Genomic DNA, 17,447 nt, shown 5'->3' on the forward strand with positions numbered 1-17,447 from the left:
AACGAAAAGCAGCCAACAAGTGTGCAGCATATGTGGGAACTCCTTCAAGACTGTTGGAAAAGCATTCTTCATGAAGCTGGTTGAGAGAATGTCGGTTGAGAGTGTGCAAAGCTGGAATCAAAGCTGGTTGAGAGTGTGCAAAGCTGTCATCAAGGCTAAAGGTGGCTACTTTGAAGAATCTAAAATATATTTGTGCCTTTGGAAAGTATTCAGACCCCTTGAATTTTTTTTCTACATTTTGTTACGTTACAGCCTTATTCTAAACATTTTTTATATTTTTTTTAATCGCAGCTTTCTACACACAATACCCCATAATGAGAAAGCGAAAACAGCAATTTAGAATTTTGGGCAAATTTATACAAATAAAACAGAAAGACCTTATTTACATAAGTATTCAGACTCTTTGCTATGAGACTCGAAATTGAGCTCAGATGCATCCTGTTTCCATTGGTCTTTTTAAAAAAAAAATTATTTCACCTTTATTTAACCAGGTAGGCTAGTTGAGAACAAGTACTCATTTACAACTGCGACCTGGCCAAGATGAAGCAAAGCACTGCGACAAAAACAACAACACAGAGTTACACATAAACAAATGTATAGTCAATAACACAATAGAAAAGTCTATGCACAGTGTGTGCAAATGTAGAAAAGTAGGGAGGTAAGGCAATAAATAGGCCATAGAGGCGAAATAATTACAATTTAGCATTAACACTGGAGTGATAGGTGTGCAGATGATGATGTGCAAGTAGACATACTGGGTGCAAAAGAGCAAGAAGATAAGTAACAATATGGGGATGAGGTAGTTGGGTGTGCAATTTACAGATTGGCTGTGTACAGGTACAGTGATCGGTAAGCTGCTCTGACAGCTGATGCTTAAAGTTAGAGAGGGAGATAGAAGACTCCAGCTTCAGTGATTTTTGCAATTCGTTCCAGTCATTGGCAGCAGAGAACTGGAAAGAAAGGCGGCCAAAGGAATTGTTGGCTTTGGGGGTGACCAGTGAAATATACCTGCTGGTGAGCGTGCTACGGGTGGGTGCTGCTATGGTGACCAGTGAGCTGAGATAAGACGGTGCTTTACCAAGCATAGACTTATAGATGACCTGGAGCCAGTGGGTTTGGCGACGAATATGTAGTGAGGGCCAGCCAACGAGTACATACAGGTCGCAGTGGTGGGTAGTATTTGGGGCTTTGGTGACCAAACGGATGGCACTCTGATAGACTACATCCAATTTGCTGAGTAGTGTGTTGGAGGCTATTTTGTAAATGACATTGCCGAAGTCAAGGATCGGTAGGATAGTCAGTTTTAAGAGGGTATGTTTGGCAGCATGAGTGAAGGAGGCTTTGTTGCGAAATAGGAAGCCGATTCTAGATTTCATTTTGGATTGGAGATGCTTAATGTGAGTCTAGAAGGAGAGTTTACAGTCTAACCAGACACCTAGGTATTTGTAGTTGTCCACATATTCTAAGTCAGAACCGTCCAGAGTAGTGATGCTAGTCGGGCGGGAGGGTGCATGCAGCGATCGGTTGAAAAGCATGCACTTAGTTGTACTTGCATTTAAAAGCAGTTGGAGGCCTTGGAAGGAGTGTGGTATGGCATTGAAGCTTGATTGGAGGTTTGTTAGCACAGTGTCCAAAGACGGGCCAGATGTATATAGAATGGTGTCATCTGCGTAGAAGTGGATCAGAGAATCACCAGCTGCAAGCAGCAGCAAGAGCGACATCATTGATATATACAGAGAAAAGAGTCGGCCTTGAGAGGATTCTACAAATTGATTGGAGTCCACTTGTGGTAAATTCCATTGATTGGACATGATTTGGAAAGGCACACACCTGTCTATATAAGGTCCCACAGTTGACAGTGCACGTCAGAGCAAAACCCAAGCCATGTGGTCGAAGGAATTGTCCGTACAGCTCTGAGACAGGATTGTGTCGAGGCACAGATCTGGGGAAGGGTGGAAAGAAATGTCTGCAGCATTGAAGGTCCCCAAGAACACAGTGGCCTCCATCATTCTTAAATGGAAGAGGTTTTGAACCAGCAAGACTCTTTCTAGAGCTGGCCACCCGTCCAAACTGAGCAATTGGGGGTGAAGGTCCTTGGTCAGGAAGGTGACCAAAAGCCCGATGGTCACTCTGACAGAACTCTGGAGTTCCTCTGTGGAGACAGAAAAACCTTCCAGAAGGACAACCATCTCTGCAGCACTCCACAAATCAAGCCTTTACGGTAGCGCGGCCAGACAGAAGCCACTCCTCAGTAAAAGGCATATAACAGCCCTCTTGGAGTTTGCCAAAAGGCACCCAAAGACTCTCAGACCATGAGAAACAAGATTCTCAGGTCGGATGAAACCAAGAAAAAAACACTTTGGCCTGAATGCCAAGCGTCACGTCTGGAGGAAACCTGGCACCATCCCGACATGGAAGCACGGTGGTGACAGCATCACACTATGGGGATGTTTTACAGCGGCAGGGACTGGAAGACTAGTCAGGATCGAGGCAAAGATGAACAGAGCAAAGTACAGAGAGATCCTCGGTGAAAATCTGCTCCAGAGTGCTCCGGACCTCAGACTGGGGCAAAGGTTCACCTTCCAATTGGACAACGACCTGAAGCACACAGCCATGACAATGCAGGAGTGGCTTCGGGACAAGTCTCTGAATATCACTGAGTGGCCCAGCTATAGCTGGACTTGAACCCGATCGAAGATCTCTGGAGAAACCTGAAAATAGCTGTGGAGCAACGTTTCCCATCCAACCTGACAAAGCTTGAGAGGATCTGCAACGAAGAATGGGAGAAACTCCCCAACTACAGGTCTGCCAAGCTTGTAGCGTCATACCCAAGAAGACTTGAGGCTGTATTTGCTGCCAAAGGTGCTTCAACAAAGTACTGAGTTAAGGTCTGAAAACTTACAGTTGAAGTCGGAAGTTAACATACACCTTAGTGAAATACATTTAAACTCAGTTTTTCACAATTCATGACATTTAATCCTAGTAAACATTCCCTGTCTTAGGTCAATTAGGATCATCAATTTATTTTAAGAATCTGAAATGTCAGAATAATAGTTGAGAGAATGATTTATTTCAGCTTTTATTTCTTTCATCACATTCCCAGTGGGTCAGAAGTTTACATACACTCAATTAGTATTTGGTAGCATTGCCTATAAATTGTTTAACTTGGGTCAAACATTTCAGGAATTCTTTCACAAGCTTCCCACAATAAGTTGGGTAAATATTCGCCCATTCCTCCTGACAGAGCCGGTGTAACTGAGTCAGGTTTTGTCACGTCCTGACCAGCAGAGGGAGTAATTGTATTATATTTGGTCAGGACGTGGCAGAGGGGTATTTGTTTCATATGGTTCGGGTTGTGTGTTATTTAAGGGGTGTTTGGTTTATGTAGTCTGGGGTTTGAGTATTGTTCTAGTGTTGGTTTTCTATGGTTTTCTAGTCTGTCTATTTCTGTGTGGTTTGTGTGGCTCCCGATCAGGAACAGCTGTACATTGTTGTTCCTGATTGGGAGTCATATATTAGATGCTTGCTTTCACCTGGAGATTTGTGGGTAGTTGTATTTTGCACTGCTGTGAGTAGTAGCCTGTGAAACTGTTGGTCTGGCGTTCTTTGTTTTCCTTGTGTTCACATTTAGTTAATAAAATATAATGATGAACATGCAACCCGCTGCGCCTTGGTCCTCTCTACCCAACGACACCCGTTACAGAACTACCCACCAAGCAGTGGAGGAAGGAGCGACAACAGGTGGAATATCGTGAGTCATGGACTTGGGAGGAGATTCTGGCCAGAGAGGGCCCATGGAGGAAGTCTGGGGAGGACCGGAATTGCTACTGGGGAATACGGCTGGCGAGGAAGCCGGAGAGGCAACCCCAATAAATTTTTTTTTGGGGGGGGGGGTACACGGGTAGGTTGGCTGGGCGAGGATTAAGTCCCAAGCCAAATCCCTGTGTTTTTTCCAAACAACCATTGACTGGACAGGTCCTGTGCTTTGGGGTGATGGGTGCGGTGACGAGGCCGGGTATTTTCAGGCCGGTATGCGCATTACCAGCGCCCCGCATGTGCCAGGGGAAAGTGGGCATCCAGCCAGTAGGGGTGATGCCAGTCCTGCGCTCGAGACCGCCAGTGCGCCTCTACGGTCCAGTGTTTCCCGCTCCCCGCATTAGCCCTGAGGTGCGTGTCTCCAGGCTGACACGTCCAGCACCACGCATCAAGCTTCCAGTGAGTCAGCCCAGTCCAACTCAGCCTGTTCCTGCTCCCCGTACTAGCCCGGAGGTGCGTGTCCCCAAACTGGCACTTCCAGCACCACGCATCAGGCTTCCAGTGCGTCAGCCCACTCCAACTCGGCCGGTTCCTGCTCCCCGCATTAGCCCTGAGGTGCGTGTCCCCAGGCTGGTACCTCCACTACCAGCCCCACGCATCAGGCTTCCAGTGTGTCAGACCAGGCTAGAGTGTCCGGCGACAGTGCCTCGTCCAGGGTGTCCGGCGACAGTGCCTCGTCCAGGGTGTCCGGCGACAGTGCCTCGTCCAGGGTGTCCGGCGACAGTGCCTCGTCCAGGGTGTCCGGCGACAGTGCCTCGTCCAGGGTGTCCGGCGACAGTGCCTCGTCCAGGGTGTCCGGCGACAGTGCCTCGTCCAGGGTGTCCGGCGACAGTGCCTCGTCCAGGGTGTCCGGCGACAGTGCCTCGTCCAGGGTGTCCGGCGACAGTGCCTCGTCCAGGGTGTCCGGCGACAGTGCCTCGTCCAGGGTGTCCGGCGACAGTGCCTCGTCCAGGGTGTCCGGCGACAGTGCCTCGTCCAGGGTGTCCGGCGACAGTGCCTCGTCCAGGGTGTCCGGCGACAGTGCCTCGTCCAGAGTGTCCGGCGACAGTGCCTCGTCCAGAGTGTCCGGCGACAGTGCCTCGTCCAGAGTGTCCGGCGACAGTGCCTCGTCCAGAGTGTCCGGCGACAGTGCCTCGTCCAGAGTGTCCGGCGACAGTGCCTCGTCCAGAGTGTCCGGCGACAGTGCCTCGTCCAGAGTGTCCGGCGACAGTGCCTCGTCCAGAGTGTCCGGCGACAGTGCCTCGTCCAAGCTGTCTACAGCTTGGAACCGAATGAGTCTGCCTACGGCCCGGAGCTAAGAGACTCTGTCTATAGTCTGGAGGATAGTAGGCCAGAACCAGAGCCACCTCCAGTATAGGTGGGTTGGGGAGGGGGGGTGTTGCACAGGTGCCGTCGTTGACGGCAGCCACCCTCCCTTCCCTCCCTTTAGTTTAGGGGGAATTTTATATATATATATTTTTTTTATGTTTTTTTTTTTTTCTTCTTTTGAGGTGCATCCAGAGTCTGCACCTTTAGTTGGGGTACTGTCCTGACTAGCAGAGGGAGTAATTGTATTATATTTGGTCAGGACGTGGCAGAGGGGTATTTGTTTCATATGGTTCGGGTTGTGTGTGTTATTTAAGGGGTGTTTGGTTTATGTAGTCTGGGGTTTGAGTATTGTTCTAGTGTTGGTTTGCTAGTCTGTCTATTTCTGTGTGGTTTGTGTGGCTCCCGATCAGGAACAGCTGTACATCGTTGTTCCTGATTGGGAGTCATATATTAGATGCTTGTTTTCACCTGGGGATTTGTGGGTAGTTGTATTTTGCACTGCTGTGAGTATTAGCCTGTGAAACTGTCGGTCTGGCGTTCTTTGTTTTTCCTGTGTTCACATTTAGTTCACATTTAGTTCATAAAATATAATGATGAACATGCAACCCGCTGCGCCTTGGTCCTCTCTACCCAACGACACCCGTTACAGGTTTGTAGGCCTCCTTGCTCGCACACGCTTTTTCAGTTCTGCCCACACATTTTCTATAGGATTGAGGTCAGGGCTTTGTGATGGCCACTCCAATACCTTGACTTTGGTGTCCTTAAGCCGTTTTGCCACAACTTTGGAAGTATGCTTGGCTTCATTGTCCATTTGGAAGACCCATTTGCGACCAAGCTTTAACTTCCTGACTGATGTCTTGAGATGTTGCTTCAATATATCCACATAATTTTCCTCCCACATGATGCCATCTATTTTGTGAAGTGCTGTCACGACTTCCGCCTAAGTCGGTCCCTCTCCTTGTTCGGGTGGCGTTTGGCAGTCGGCGTCACCGGCCTCCTAGCCACCGCCGATCCACTTTTCATTTTCCATTTGTTTTGTCTTAGTCTTACACACCTGGTTTCACTCACCCAATTACCTGTTTATTATTTAACCCTCTGTTCCCCATGATTGTTTGCATTTTCGGTCTGTTACTGTGTGCTCGTATGTTACTTTGTACATTTGTCATTTTGAGTAAAAATACGTTGATTACTCATATGCTGTCCTGCACCTGACTCTCTACACCAGCTACACACAGGACCATTACAGAATCACTCACCCGAAGAATGGAGTCAGCAGGAGCAGATGCCCTCCCAGTTGCAGTGGAGGAGCGCGTTCAGCACCAAATTACGTTCATCTCTAGGAGACAGAACACGTCTCCTTCCTGAGCGTTATGACGGCTACGTGTTCTCATGGTGTTTATACTTGCGTACTATTGTTTGTACAGATGAACGTGGTACCTTCAGGCGTTTGGAAATTGCTCCCAAGGATGAACCAGACTTGTGGAGGTCTACAATTTCTTGGCTGAGTTCTTTTAATTTTCTCTTGATGTCAAGCAAAGAGGTACTGAGTTTGAAGGTAGGCCTTGAAATACATCCACAGGTACACCTCCAATTGACTCAAATGATTTCAAAAGCCATGACATCATTTTCTGGAATTTTCCAAGCTCTTTAAAGGCAGTCAACTTACTGTATGTAAACTTCTGACCCACTGGAATTGTGAAATAATCTGTAAACAATTATTGTAAAAATTACTTGTGTCATGCACAAAGTACATGTCCTAACCGACTTGCCAAAACTATAGTTTATTAACAAGAAATGTGTGGAGTGGTTGGAAAACGAGTTTTAATGACTCCATCCTAAGTGTATGTAAACTTCTGACTTCATCTGTATGTAAATGTGATATTTCAATTTTTGATCAATTAGCAAATATTTGTAAAAACCTGTTTTTGCTTTGTCATTAAGGGGGTATTGTGTGTAGATTGAGGGGGGAGGGGAGAAACTATTTCATACATTTTAGAATAAGGCTGTAACCTAACAAAATATGGAAAAAGTCAAGGGGTCTGAATACTTGCCGAAGGCCACCCTTTATCAGGGCACAAGGCAAGACCCAAATGCAGACACAGGAGGCAGATGCTAGAGCTCTGATATTTATTATAACAAAGGGAGTAGGCAAAGGCAGGTCAGGGGACAGGCAAGAGTTCATAAACCAGGTCAGAGTCCAAACAGTACCATATGATAGGCAGTCTCGAGGTCAGGCCAGGCAGGGGTCAGAAACCAGATCCGAGTCCAAAAAAGGTACAAGGGGATAGGCAGGCTGGTAGTCAGAACAAGCAAAGTGGTCAGGCAGATGGGTTCGGAGTCAGGACAGGCAAGGGTCGAAACCAGGAGGACTAGAAACAGACTGGGAAAAAATGGGAGCAAGGAAAACCGCTAGTTGACTTGGCAAACGAGACAAACTGGCAGAGAGACAGGGATATATACACCGGGGATAATAAGCGACACCTGGAGGAGGTGGAGACAATCAGATAATGGTGGCAGCATAGCGGTTAAGAGCACTGGGCCAGTAACAGAAAGGTCACAGGTTTGAATCCCTGAGCCGACTAGATGAAAAATCTGTCAATATGCTCTTGAGCAAGGCATGTAACCCTAGTTGTTCTGGACACGAGTGCCTGCTAAATGTAAAAATGTAATATATATACTTAATGTTACCAGTGAATGCAGTTTTTGTGAACTAGAAACTGAATCTATTGAACACTTATTCTGTAATTGTTTATATAGTGAAGTGTTCTGGACTGATGTAAAAATACATCTTGGCCTCAAATTGCATACAACCATTGAAATTTCTAAGTTTGACATTTTATTTTACTACACTGATTCCACAATTGAACGTGAGTATGTCATAAATCTCTTTATTTTATTAGGAAAATATTTCATACACAAATCAAAATTTATGAAGAAAAAGCCCCTTTTCTTAATTTTTTTTAATCTGATTTGGAAAACTATTTAGAGTCTTTAAAACGTATACAAAACAAAATGTCAAAAAAATGTATTCGCTATATGTCTGTATTTGATTTGATATAATGTGGAATCGTTTTTTTCCACGTTTTTTTCTCACTTCTTTGGAATCCCTCTGGATGTTATGTTTATGTTTTGCATGTTACTGTTTAAAATAACATTTAAAAAAAATAAAAAAAATTTTTTTTAAAACATTGTGTTGTTATTTCGCTGAACACTAAATGGTTTAATTTTATTTTTGGCAGTGAAACGAGGCTTCTCAGGGGAGAAAAAAACTTCACCCAAATGTATAGCCCAGTTGGAAAATATAAATTAACTGTTTGAAAATGTGAAGAAATGTAAAAACATTTTTTTTTTTAAACATATGTGAATCAAATTTGTATTATGCGTACTCCCGACGACATTACCCCAGTTTGGGAATACTTGTATTAGGATATCATATTAGAACACAAAAACAGTCCAGCAATATTAAGAAATGTTTTGGACCTCTGTGTAACCCCACCCCTAGAAGCTTGGTCACCCCAGAGACTGACAGCACAGCGTGATTTTTAGGTGCAGCTGTTGTCTCACTCAGCTGCCACATATGGAAAGTAGCTTTCCCACTCCTTATATGGACACATTGGAGATGCAAAACGGATGTCGGTGCAACATTTATTATTGTCCCTTGATTTTCTGGCTGGAGCCAGTTTTCTGATAATAATGCATATAAAACACCGATAAAATACGATTCGTCTTCAGAAAAATACATTCTTGTTTAATTACTCTGAAATAAGTTTATATTTGTGATAACTGACAAGTATTTACGTTTTTTCACATTTAAAGATCTTGTTTTACTCCGGAAGAAATGTGGTTGAGGTCCTTTTATTTCCGTGTCTGGGGAGATAAGTGGTGTGATTTCAGCGTCTGCCTTGCACAGTTAAAAAATGCAGGTTTGTCAACTTATAACACCCTTTCTAGCTATAGAAAAAGTAGTAATGAAGGTCATAGCAGACGTTTTGAGCAGTATGAGTATATGTTCGCACGCCACCTTGATTGGGACATAGCTAACGTTAGCTGCATTTAAAGGTTAGCCAATGTTCGCTAGCTGTAATACCACAGATAAAAGGTGGTTACCGGTAGTTATAAGTATCTTTTGGTAATGCCAAAGAGCCTAGCTATAGATAGTTTTTAAACCATGTGGCAAACCAACAACACTGTTTGAGTGCTTAAATAAAACTTCAATGATCTGTTATTTCTCAATCTCAGGACCCTAACGCAGATACCGAGTGGAATGATATCCTGAGGAAGAAGGGGATCCTTCCTCCCAAGGAGAAAACTCAGGATGAGGTTGATGAGGACGCTCTAGAGCAGCAGATTCTTCTTCAGCAAGAATCTGTTGGTAAGAGGTGGCTATTAATATCATATAGTTACCTCTGTGACTAGGTTTCTCCTGAACTGGTCTAGAAATAGTTTTTGTTATTCTTAATTTTTAACTAACAGGACAGGGTTTTGGAAGGCTGATCCTTGGCCAACAGCATCCTCTGTTAGTAGTTTTAACACCTTAAATGATACTTTTTCTGACTTGTATTTCCTGTGGTGTTTTGTGACCAGTAAAAACCTATGAAAGCATGACTCTGGACCAGCTGGATGAGAACGAGGATGACTTCAGTGAAGAGGATGAGGCTGCCATAGAGATTTACAGGTTTCAAAGCATTACTAAGATGGTACCAACAGGTATTGGCAGCCATATGGCCCGGGGCCATAGCTGAGCAATCGGGCAAGTTGAGCCGGCTCTGTGGATTCCCCATTGGGCATGTTGATTATTTTATTGAAAACAACCTAAGTGCAAAGAATTTCTGATTCCTCCCCTATGTCTGTGTGTAAACAGCACATTTTAAGTCTTTGGGGAACTAAAAATACTCACTTGATGTGCAAGTGCCTTTCAGACCTTAATGTCAGTCCATTAATACAACTTACTGCCATTAAAAGAGATGTTTAAAAATGTAAAGCTCCATTGTGGCTACCATGTTAATGGTGATATAGCCTTTTGCATCCCACATAGAGAATGACAATGTTATGACCTTGTTATTGCCAGAATGAACCTACATTGCCTTAACTCTCTCCATTTCCTTCTCACCAGGCAAAAGAGGCTTGCAGAATGGAAAGCCACCCAGATAAAGAATTGCTTTGGAGAAGTAGTGGAGATTTCTGGGCAGGACTACATCAAGGAGGTGAACAAAGCTGGAGAGGGCATCTGGGTTGTGCTGCATCTCTACAAACAGGGGTGAGAGTTCTGTTCGATTTTTTTTTTATTTTTTTATTTCTTTCTTCGAGATCTGATAACTTTATTGGCCAAGACCTTATTTGAAAATCATGAAACAAGGTTTTCCTTTTTTTTGTTCATATAAGCCTGATTAACAGTGGTCTTTTTTTTCTCAACTTTTTTTTGTTCATATAAGCCTGATTAACAGTGGTCTTTTTTAAAATTGCACTGAATAGGTCTATCTGCCAAATACATAGATTTAACTAATTTACCATTGTAATTGAATCTCTCTGTTCCATTCTCTTATCCTCCCAGAATTCCTCTGTGCACCCTGATAAACCAGCATCTGTCAGAGATGGCCAGGAAATTCCCCCAGACCAAGTTCCTCAAGTCCATCTCCACCACATGCATCCCCAACTACCCTGACCACAACCTACCCACCATCTTTGTCTACCACGAGGGAGAGATGAAGGCACAGTACATCGGGCCTCTGGTCTTCGGGGGCATGAACCTCAAAGTTGAGGGTAAGAGACAATCACCTCAGCTAGACTTTCATAGAATACTATTAGCAACATGATATGGTAGTTTGTGCTGTTCAGTGTGTATACTTCTCACCCTCAGATTTGTGCATTGTCAGTTTTGAATGACAATTTCTTTCTCTACTAGATATTTAAATCTGCTTTATCCTATCATCCTCAGAGCTGGAGTGGAGGTTATCAGAATCTGGCGCTGTCAAGACAGACCTGGAAGAAAACCCCAAGAAGCAGATTGAAGACAAGCTGATGTCGTCGATCCGATCCACTCTCCCCACACGGAAAGACAGTGACTCCGAAGAGGACTAGCCGCGTAACACCAAATAACATTACTCTTAACGCTCAACCATCACTGTTTGTAAGGATGGCTCTCTCCTGTGGTGATGTGAACTGCACACCTCTCCCTCTATGCTATCTCAGTCAGCAGAGAGGCTCCATCAGAGTACTATGCCTCCCCGGTTGAAAGATCTTATGTTACGAGATCATTCTCCTAAATCAGATCTGAACTTGTTTTTACAGAACATTTGGTTATTTAACATATACATTTCATAAGAAATGACAATAGAAATGAATACATTTGTAATTGTTTAAATTAAATGTAAGTAGCCATTCACCCATGCCATAATCAGTTGACGCTTTTTATAAAGTGTTCACCCTGATCTGTGTAACCATCACATAAAGGACTACTTTGATGTATTTGACTGTGTTCAGAGGTGTTCACTGTTCAGAGATTGCAGTCTGAATTTGTATGTGCAATTGTCTACAAAATGGCAAAGTACAGAATCCTCATCATAAATCACTAAATATTTACCAACGGAAATCAAGAAGACACTTCACAATCTGCAATTTATTTCTCAAAAATATCAAGTCCATTGCCAGAGAACACAGGATGCTGCTTCTGTCTGTCCCTCAGTCTGCCATTTTGTGCTCAATGTTCAGGGGGGGTTGCAGTGTGCTGATGTCTTCTGTCCAGTTATTCCAAAGTCAGATTTTTACATCACACATCAGAGTGCTTCTGTGTAGCAGGGAATAGAGAGAACCTCGGTCATAGTTTGTGGCATTTCTTAAATTGTCTACTTTGTTCTAACTTATGTAGATTCTAGTCAGGGGTAGTATATACTGTATGTCTAAAGTACATATTGTACCTTGATTGAGCCTTGCGAACTGGCTACAGAAAGACTGTGGTCCTCAACCTCTAAGAGAAAGGCACTGCAGAAGCTTTCAAACTCTTGAGCTTCAATCAGAAAAAGCTACACGGACATTGCTGACCTGCAAACCGATATTTAATTTCAGAATTGGTTAAAATTACGTAAAGGTCAGGGTTAAGGGTTTGGTTAAGGTTCGTCGGTCTTGCAGGTCAGAAGTGTCCATGTCTCCTGCTTCAATATTGATATTCTGCTAATCAAGGTTGAAACAGCACAGGGTCTTTACCAAAAGCATGAGCTGCTTCTTTCTCCTCTGAGACAGTTTGGGTGACAGGCGCATCAGCGGGTGCACTGAATGGGACTAGAGAGGGGAATGCCTGTTAGATTCCAATCACATGTAATTACTAAATAATCAGATCAATGAAACATGTTATAACAAATACAGCATGTTATCATCTAAAGACAAAATCCCATACTGTGCTGTCCAGGAAATCCAATGACACTTTTGCTTATATGCCTGAGACATTGTACATGGTTGTTTGAGGGTGTGTACATAGTTCTAATTTGCTCTCAGACATAATTCACTGACATTCTGAAGCAATATGGAAATACAGTTTGTGCATCAAGGAGTCTTCCTCTACTTACCGCATGCTGTACAGAGTCTACCGAGTTGGCCTTTGAATAGTGAAACAGGAACTGACGAAAAGAGCATATACAAAGTCAACACTGTTCCAAAGACAAATATTGCACCTGCAAGTTTACCTCAGTATTTTGTGGAATAAGGTATAAACAAGTATTTAGGAATAGGGTGTGATATTGTTGAGGAACTTACTCTTTTGAAAACATTCTGAACTTGCTCCTGTGACGGGGAGAGGGACAGGGAGAGAATAATTACACTGGCGTCAGAGCTGCTGTCATATATAATCTGCGATAAGATTGAGTCATACGGTAGCTAAGCCTTACCTCATTCTGATCTCTCCCCATCATATCACCAACATCAGTCTGGATCCCAGGACCCTGCAGCAGACAAATCAATGGTCAATGATAAAACACAAGTCTATAACACAAAAGGCACTAAACCCAAGCAAACATAAAAGCTGTTGTACATGGCATCCATTGTCTACTGTATACTGTACCCATTGCAAAGTAATGATCATGTCTCTGTCATCGGTGTGTCTAGTTGATAGGAGTGGGGGGAAGTCCTAAATATTCTTATTACCCTCATCCTGTCCCCCACCAGTCTGATTTAAGTTGGAGTGACTCACTCGTGTGTCCCCAACCCCCTCTCCACGTATAACCTAGCCCAGCCACCACAAGTAACAAGAGGCACCATTTCATTTGGTTGGAATCACCTGCTGACCCCTTATCAGACAAGGATGAGATTTCTCCAGTGGTGCAAACAAAGTAGACAACACTAATGCCATCTGGGACCAGAACTCTCCTCTGATGAACGCAGTAGAGGACTGAGATGTTTAAACAGTGAAAGACTGACACACAGAGATACAGAGAGTGATACACATTCAAGGCATATATTGAATGATTTGGGTCTAGAATAACTTCATACTACATTTTAACACTTTGCCTCTGGTATCAGGTAAGGAAATGTGTCCTTGTTGTCAATCTAATAATCCGTTCATAAGTAATTCATAATTTATTTAAAAACTAATTTCACAATATTTGTTTGAATTACACAATTGCCTTTTATTTGCACTTTTCAGGTATAGGCATGCAAAAAAAAAAAATCCCATACCCTTCTGAAAGCAATTCCATGTTCACACTCTTTGTATGGACTAGCCTCTACAAAAAGAAAAAAAGTAAGTTTCAAAAGTATACATTTGTTTATTTTATCAATCTATAACATACAATAAAAATACATGTAATAGCCAACAATATCAACAATATAAATAGCTAATTCAAAAAAAAAAAAAAATCGATTTCAGATTTTAAGATTTAGATAGCCTAAATTATACAGAAATGTTGAAGTTAATTTAAATTATATAAATAATCTCTCTCACCTGTCGCCTTCCAACATCCAAGGCACCAGACCAATTGAAGTATGCAAAGGTGTTGAAGATACGAAGTGCTCATCTCGAGCTATGAGATTCTAATGCGCGTTGGTGAGGGTATAGGCGCTCTGTGTTTGGTTTGGTGGTCTGCCCGAGGAAGTCTTGTTATATTGCCACGTCAGGGTACAGAATTTAACTCTACTGACTATCTCATCCGACATAATTATATAGGCTATAACTTTGATGGAAGAAGCATCATCTCCCACGCAGAGGTGACCAATCAACGTCCCACTGGTCTCATTGGTCATCAGCTGAGTGTTTGTGCGCAAGTCCCCTCTCCCTTGTCATTTTGAACGGTTTAAAGATACATTTAGATATGGAAACTAAATCAAAGAAATCCATCAAAAACAAGATGTCAACCAAACATAAAATTGGAATGGAAGTTATACAACTGGTGTCAAATATTTTTTCAGTACACTTGATTATAGGACATGGTGATGAATAATGACCCCGTGATGTTCAAGTTCATTGAAAACCATAAACAACCAAGTAAATGTTGGGGAGTAACAGATTACATGCAATCTCTTACATGTAAGGGATTACAAAAAGCTGTAACAGTAATACGTTACATTACCAGCAAAAATATTGTAACCAGATTACAGATACTTTTGAAAAACTAGATGATTACTTCGAAGATTACTTTTAAATTCAGAAATAATGTTTGCCAAGAAAGTATTTGACACTTCTCTCTTTTCTCAATGACATTCATACATCATTGAAAATAGGCGCAAATTTAAATTTGTTCAACGTGAGCGAGTCTGACCATAAATCAGAGACCACTATGATGACACCCCAAATGGGTTTTATGGATCGCGGGAAAAGAGCAGGAATAGGCTTTTGTAGGCTACAGTCCAAGTGATTTCTTCCAATGGTGTGACTGCTGTCGGCATCCAAAGATTATCCAACTTGAATAAACGCTTGGAGATAAGGATGACAGCAGTGGTGTAGTTTACGGTGATACTGATATCACTTATTATTGATATCTACATAGCGCATTGATGTGAATCACACTGCTGCTTTTTCATTTAGCTATTTGCGCCTTATGGATTGTGGTTGTTGTGAATGGCTGTTCACAAATCTAAATGTGTATTTGAACCCAATAATGGTTCAATTCCAGAAGTTGAAGCTGCCTATCAATCATTGTTTTTTGAACCAGCGGACAGACAGTGAAAAAAAATCCATAGGCCTAATGGACACATGCTCAAACTCGCTCACTTTTGATAGACATAAAGGGACAATCTGTAGTTGCTACTTCCATTTTTAGATTTATAAATTATATACAGTACCAGTAAAAAGTTTGGACACCTACTCATTCAAGGGCCAAAAAAGTGTTAAACAAATCAATTATATTTAATATTTTCAAATCTTCAAAGTAACCACCCTTTGCCTTGATGACAACTTTGCACACTCTTGGCATTCTCCATCTTCATGAGGAATGCTTTTACAACAGTCTTGAAGGAGTTCCCACATATGCTGAGCACTTGTTGGCCACTTTTCTTTCATTCTGCGGTCCAACTCATCCCAAACCATCTCAATTGGGATGAGGTCGGGTGGTTGTGGGGGCCAGGTCATCTGATGCAGCACTTCGTCACTCTCCTTCTTGGCCAAATAGCTCTTACATAGCCTGGATGTGTGTTTGGGGTAATTGTCCTGTTGAAAAACAAATGATAGTCCCACTAAGCGCAAACCAGATGGGATGATGTATAGCTGCAGAATTCTGTGGTAGCCATGCAGGTTAAGTGTGCCATGAATTTTAAATAAATCACAGACAGTGTCACCAACAAAGCACCCCCACACCATCACACCTGCTCCTCCATGCTTCACGGTGGGAAGCACACATGCAGAGATCATCTGTTCACCTACTCTGCATCTCACAAAGACATGGCGGTTGGAACCAAAAATCTCAAATTTGGACTCATCAGACCAAACGACAGATTTCCACCAATCTAATGTCAATTGCTTGTGTATCTTGGCCCACAGCAAGTCTCTTCTTATTGGTGTCCTTTAGTAGAGGTTTCTTTTCAGCAATTCGACCATGAAGGCCTGATTCACGCAGTCTCCTCTGAACAGTTGATGTTGAGGTGTGTCTGTTACTTGAACTCTGTGAAGCATTTATTTGGGCTGCAATTTCTGAGGTTGGTACTTCTAATGAACTTATCCTCTGCGCAGAGGTAACTCTGGGTCTTCCTTTCCTGTGGCGGTCCTCATGAGAGCCAGTTTCATCATAGCGCTTGATGGTTTTTGCGACTACACTTGAAGAAAATTTCAAAGTAACTTAATGTAATGGATGTCACATATCTGTGTGTGTATCTATTTACCAATCTTTTCAGTCTGTGATCTTGAGAATGAAATCAGTGAATTCTTTTGAATGAAAATGTGTCATCTACATTTACATTTTTGTCACTTAGCAATCGCTCTTATCCAGAGCAACTTACAGTTAGTGCATTCATCTTAAGATAGCTAGGGGAGACAGCCACATATCACAGTCATAGTACAAGTAGCTTACAGTTTTTCCTCAATAAAGTAGCTATCAGCAAAGACAAGGGCCAGGGTTATCTTAAGAAAAGCAAGGGTGTTAGTCTCATTTGCCTCTTCTAATCTTACCTAATTGAAGCTACATGAATGTCAGTGTTATCTGTGTACATTTAATTATATTTAAGTGTAATTTTTCAGTCTTCATTAGTTTGACCACAGAGAATGACTGTGATTGCTGGGGCCGGTTTCCGTATGTAAGTGTGAAAACTGAAGTGTGGGTCGGTGTATCGAGTTTCACCTGGAGACAATATTCGAGAGAGGCTGTGGATTTGCTGTACCTGTTCGATTGACCATGGATGGAAAATAGGGCAGAACACTGAAGGAGACCCAGACACCCGCCTTGGAACATGTAAAACACAACCACATGTAAATTCTCCATGCTGTCTGTTTAGTCTATGTCAATTAGTAGTTATGATTGCTTATAACATGGTTATGAATGCTTATTACATCCTATAACATCCTGCTTCAGACAGAGTCACCATGCTCTATGATGGAAAAACAAAAGCTTTTGCGGTTAGACTTCAGCTTAACATATCCTTACTGTGTTCTAGGTTCCCTGAGCAGTGATTCTATGTTGTATCGACCATATTATACTAAACAAAAATATAAACGCAACATGTGAAGTGTTGGTCCCATGTTTCATGAGCTGAAATAAAAGATCCCAGAAATGTTCCATACGCACAAAAAGCTTATTTTTCTCAAAGGTTGTGCACAAATTTGTTTACTTCCCTGTTAATGAGCATTTCTCCTTTGCCAAAATAATCCATCCACCTGACAGGTGTGGCATATCAAGAAGCTGATTAAACAG

The 17,447-nt window shown here is 42.6% G+C and overlaps 2 protein-coding genes across 3 annotated transcripts; one reads left to right on the top strand and one right to left on the bottom strand.

The window, feature by feature from the left end:
- Positions 1-8,911: 8,911 nt before the first annotated feature.
- LOC106582251 (phosducin-like protein 3) lies at positions 8,912-11,589 on the top strand. The gene is made up of 6 exons (XM_014165135.3): positions 8,912-9,047; positions 9,364-9,496; positions 9,709-9,799; positions 10,238-10,381; positions 10,676-10,884; positions 11,060-11,589. Exons 1-6 carry the CDS (start codon positions 9,042-9,044, stop codon positions 11,200-11,202), a joined length of 726 nt encoding a protein of 241 aa, XP_014020610.1. The 5' UTR covers positions 8,912-9,041; the 3' UTR covers positions 11,203-11,589.
- Positions 11,590-11,725: 136 nt separating this feature from the next.
- Positions 11,726-14,246, bottom strand: LOC106582253 (uncharacterized). 2 transcript variants are annotated; one of them, XM_014165137.3, is made up of 7 exons: positions 14,054-14,246; positions 13,789-13,835; positions 13,002-13,055; positions 12,871-12,897; positions 12,684-12,734; positions 12,325-12,399; positions 11,726-11,908 (listed from the first exon to the last, which is right to left on the bottom strand). In XM_014165137.3, the coding sequence occupies exons 1-7, from the start codon at positions 14,124-14,126 to the stop codon at positions 11,891-11,893; spliced, it is 345 nt and encodes a 114-aa protein (XP_014020612.1). In that variant the 5' UTR covers positions 14,127-14,246; the 3' UTR covers positions 11,726-11,890. The 2 variants fall into 2 exon arrangements, with proteins under 2 accessions (XP_014020612.1, XP_082823250.1); XM_082967124.1 differs by lacking the exon at positions 11,726-11,908 and having other exon boundaries at positions 12,279-12,399.
- Positions 14,247-17,447: the final 3,201 nt, after the last annotated feature.

Source organism: Salmo salar, chromosome 21, assembly GCF_965601325.2.
Source record: "Salmo salar chromosome 21, fSalSal1, whole genome shotgun sequence".
Lineage (NCBI taxonomy): Eukaryota > Metazoa > Chordata > Actinopteri > Salmoniformes > Salmonidae > Salmo > Salmo salar.

Bases quoted from the DNA above. Each gene is read 5' to 3' on its own strand.
- LOC106582253 (XM_082967124.1), bottom strand. From the start codon at position 14,126: ATGAGCACTTCGTATCTTCAACACCTTTGCATACTTCAATTGGTCTGG. The intron at 13,836-14,053 runs GTGAGAGAGATT...TTCTTTTTGTAG, and splicing joins TGGATGTTGGAAGGCGACAG to AGGCTAGTCCATACAAAGAG. The intron at 12,735-12,870 runs GTAAGTTCCTCA...TCTTTTCGTCAG, and splicing joins TTCAGAATGTTTTCAAAAGA to TTCCTGTTTCACTATTCAAA.
- LOC106582251 (XM_014165135.3), top strand. The intron at 9,800-10,237 runs GTTTCAAAGCAT...CCTTCTCACCAG, and splicing joins GCTGCCATAGAGATTTACAG to GCAAAAGAGGCTTGCAGAAT. The intron at 10,885-11,059 runs GTAAGAGACAAT...TATCATCCTCAG, and splicing joins CATGAACCTCAAAGTTGAGG to AGCTGGAGTGGAGGTTATCA.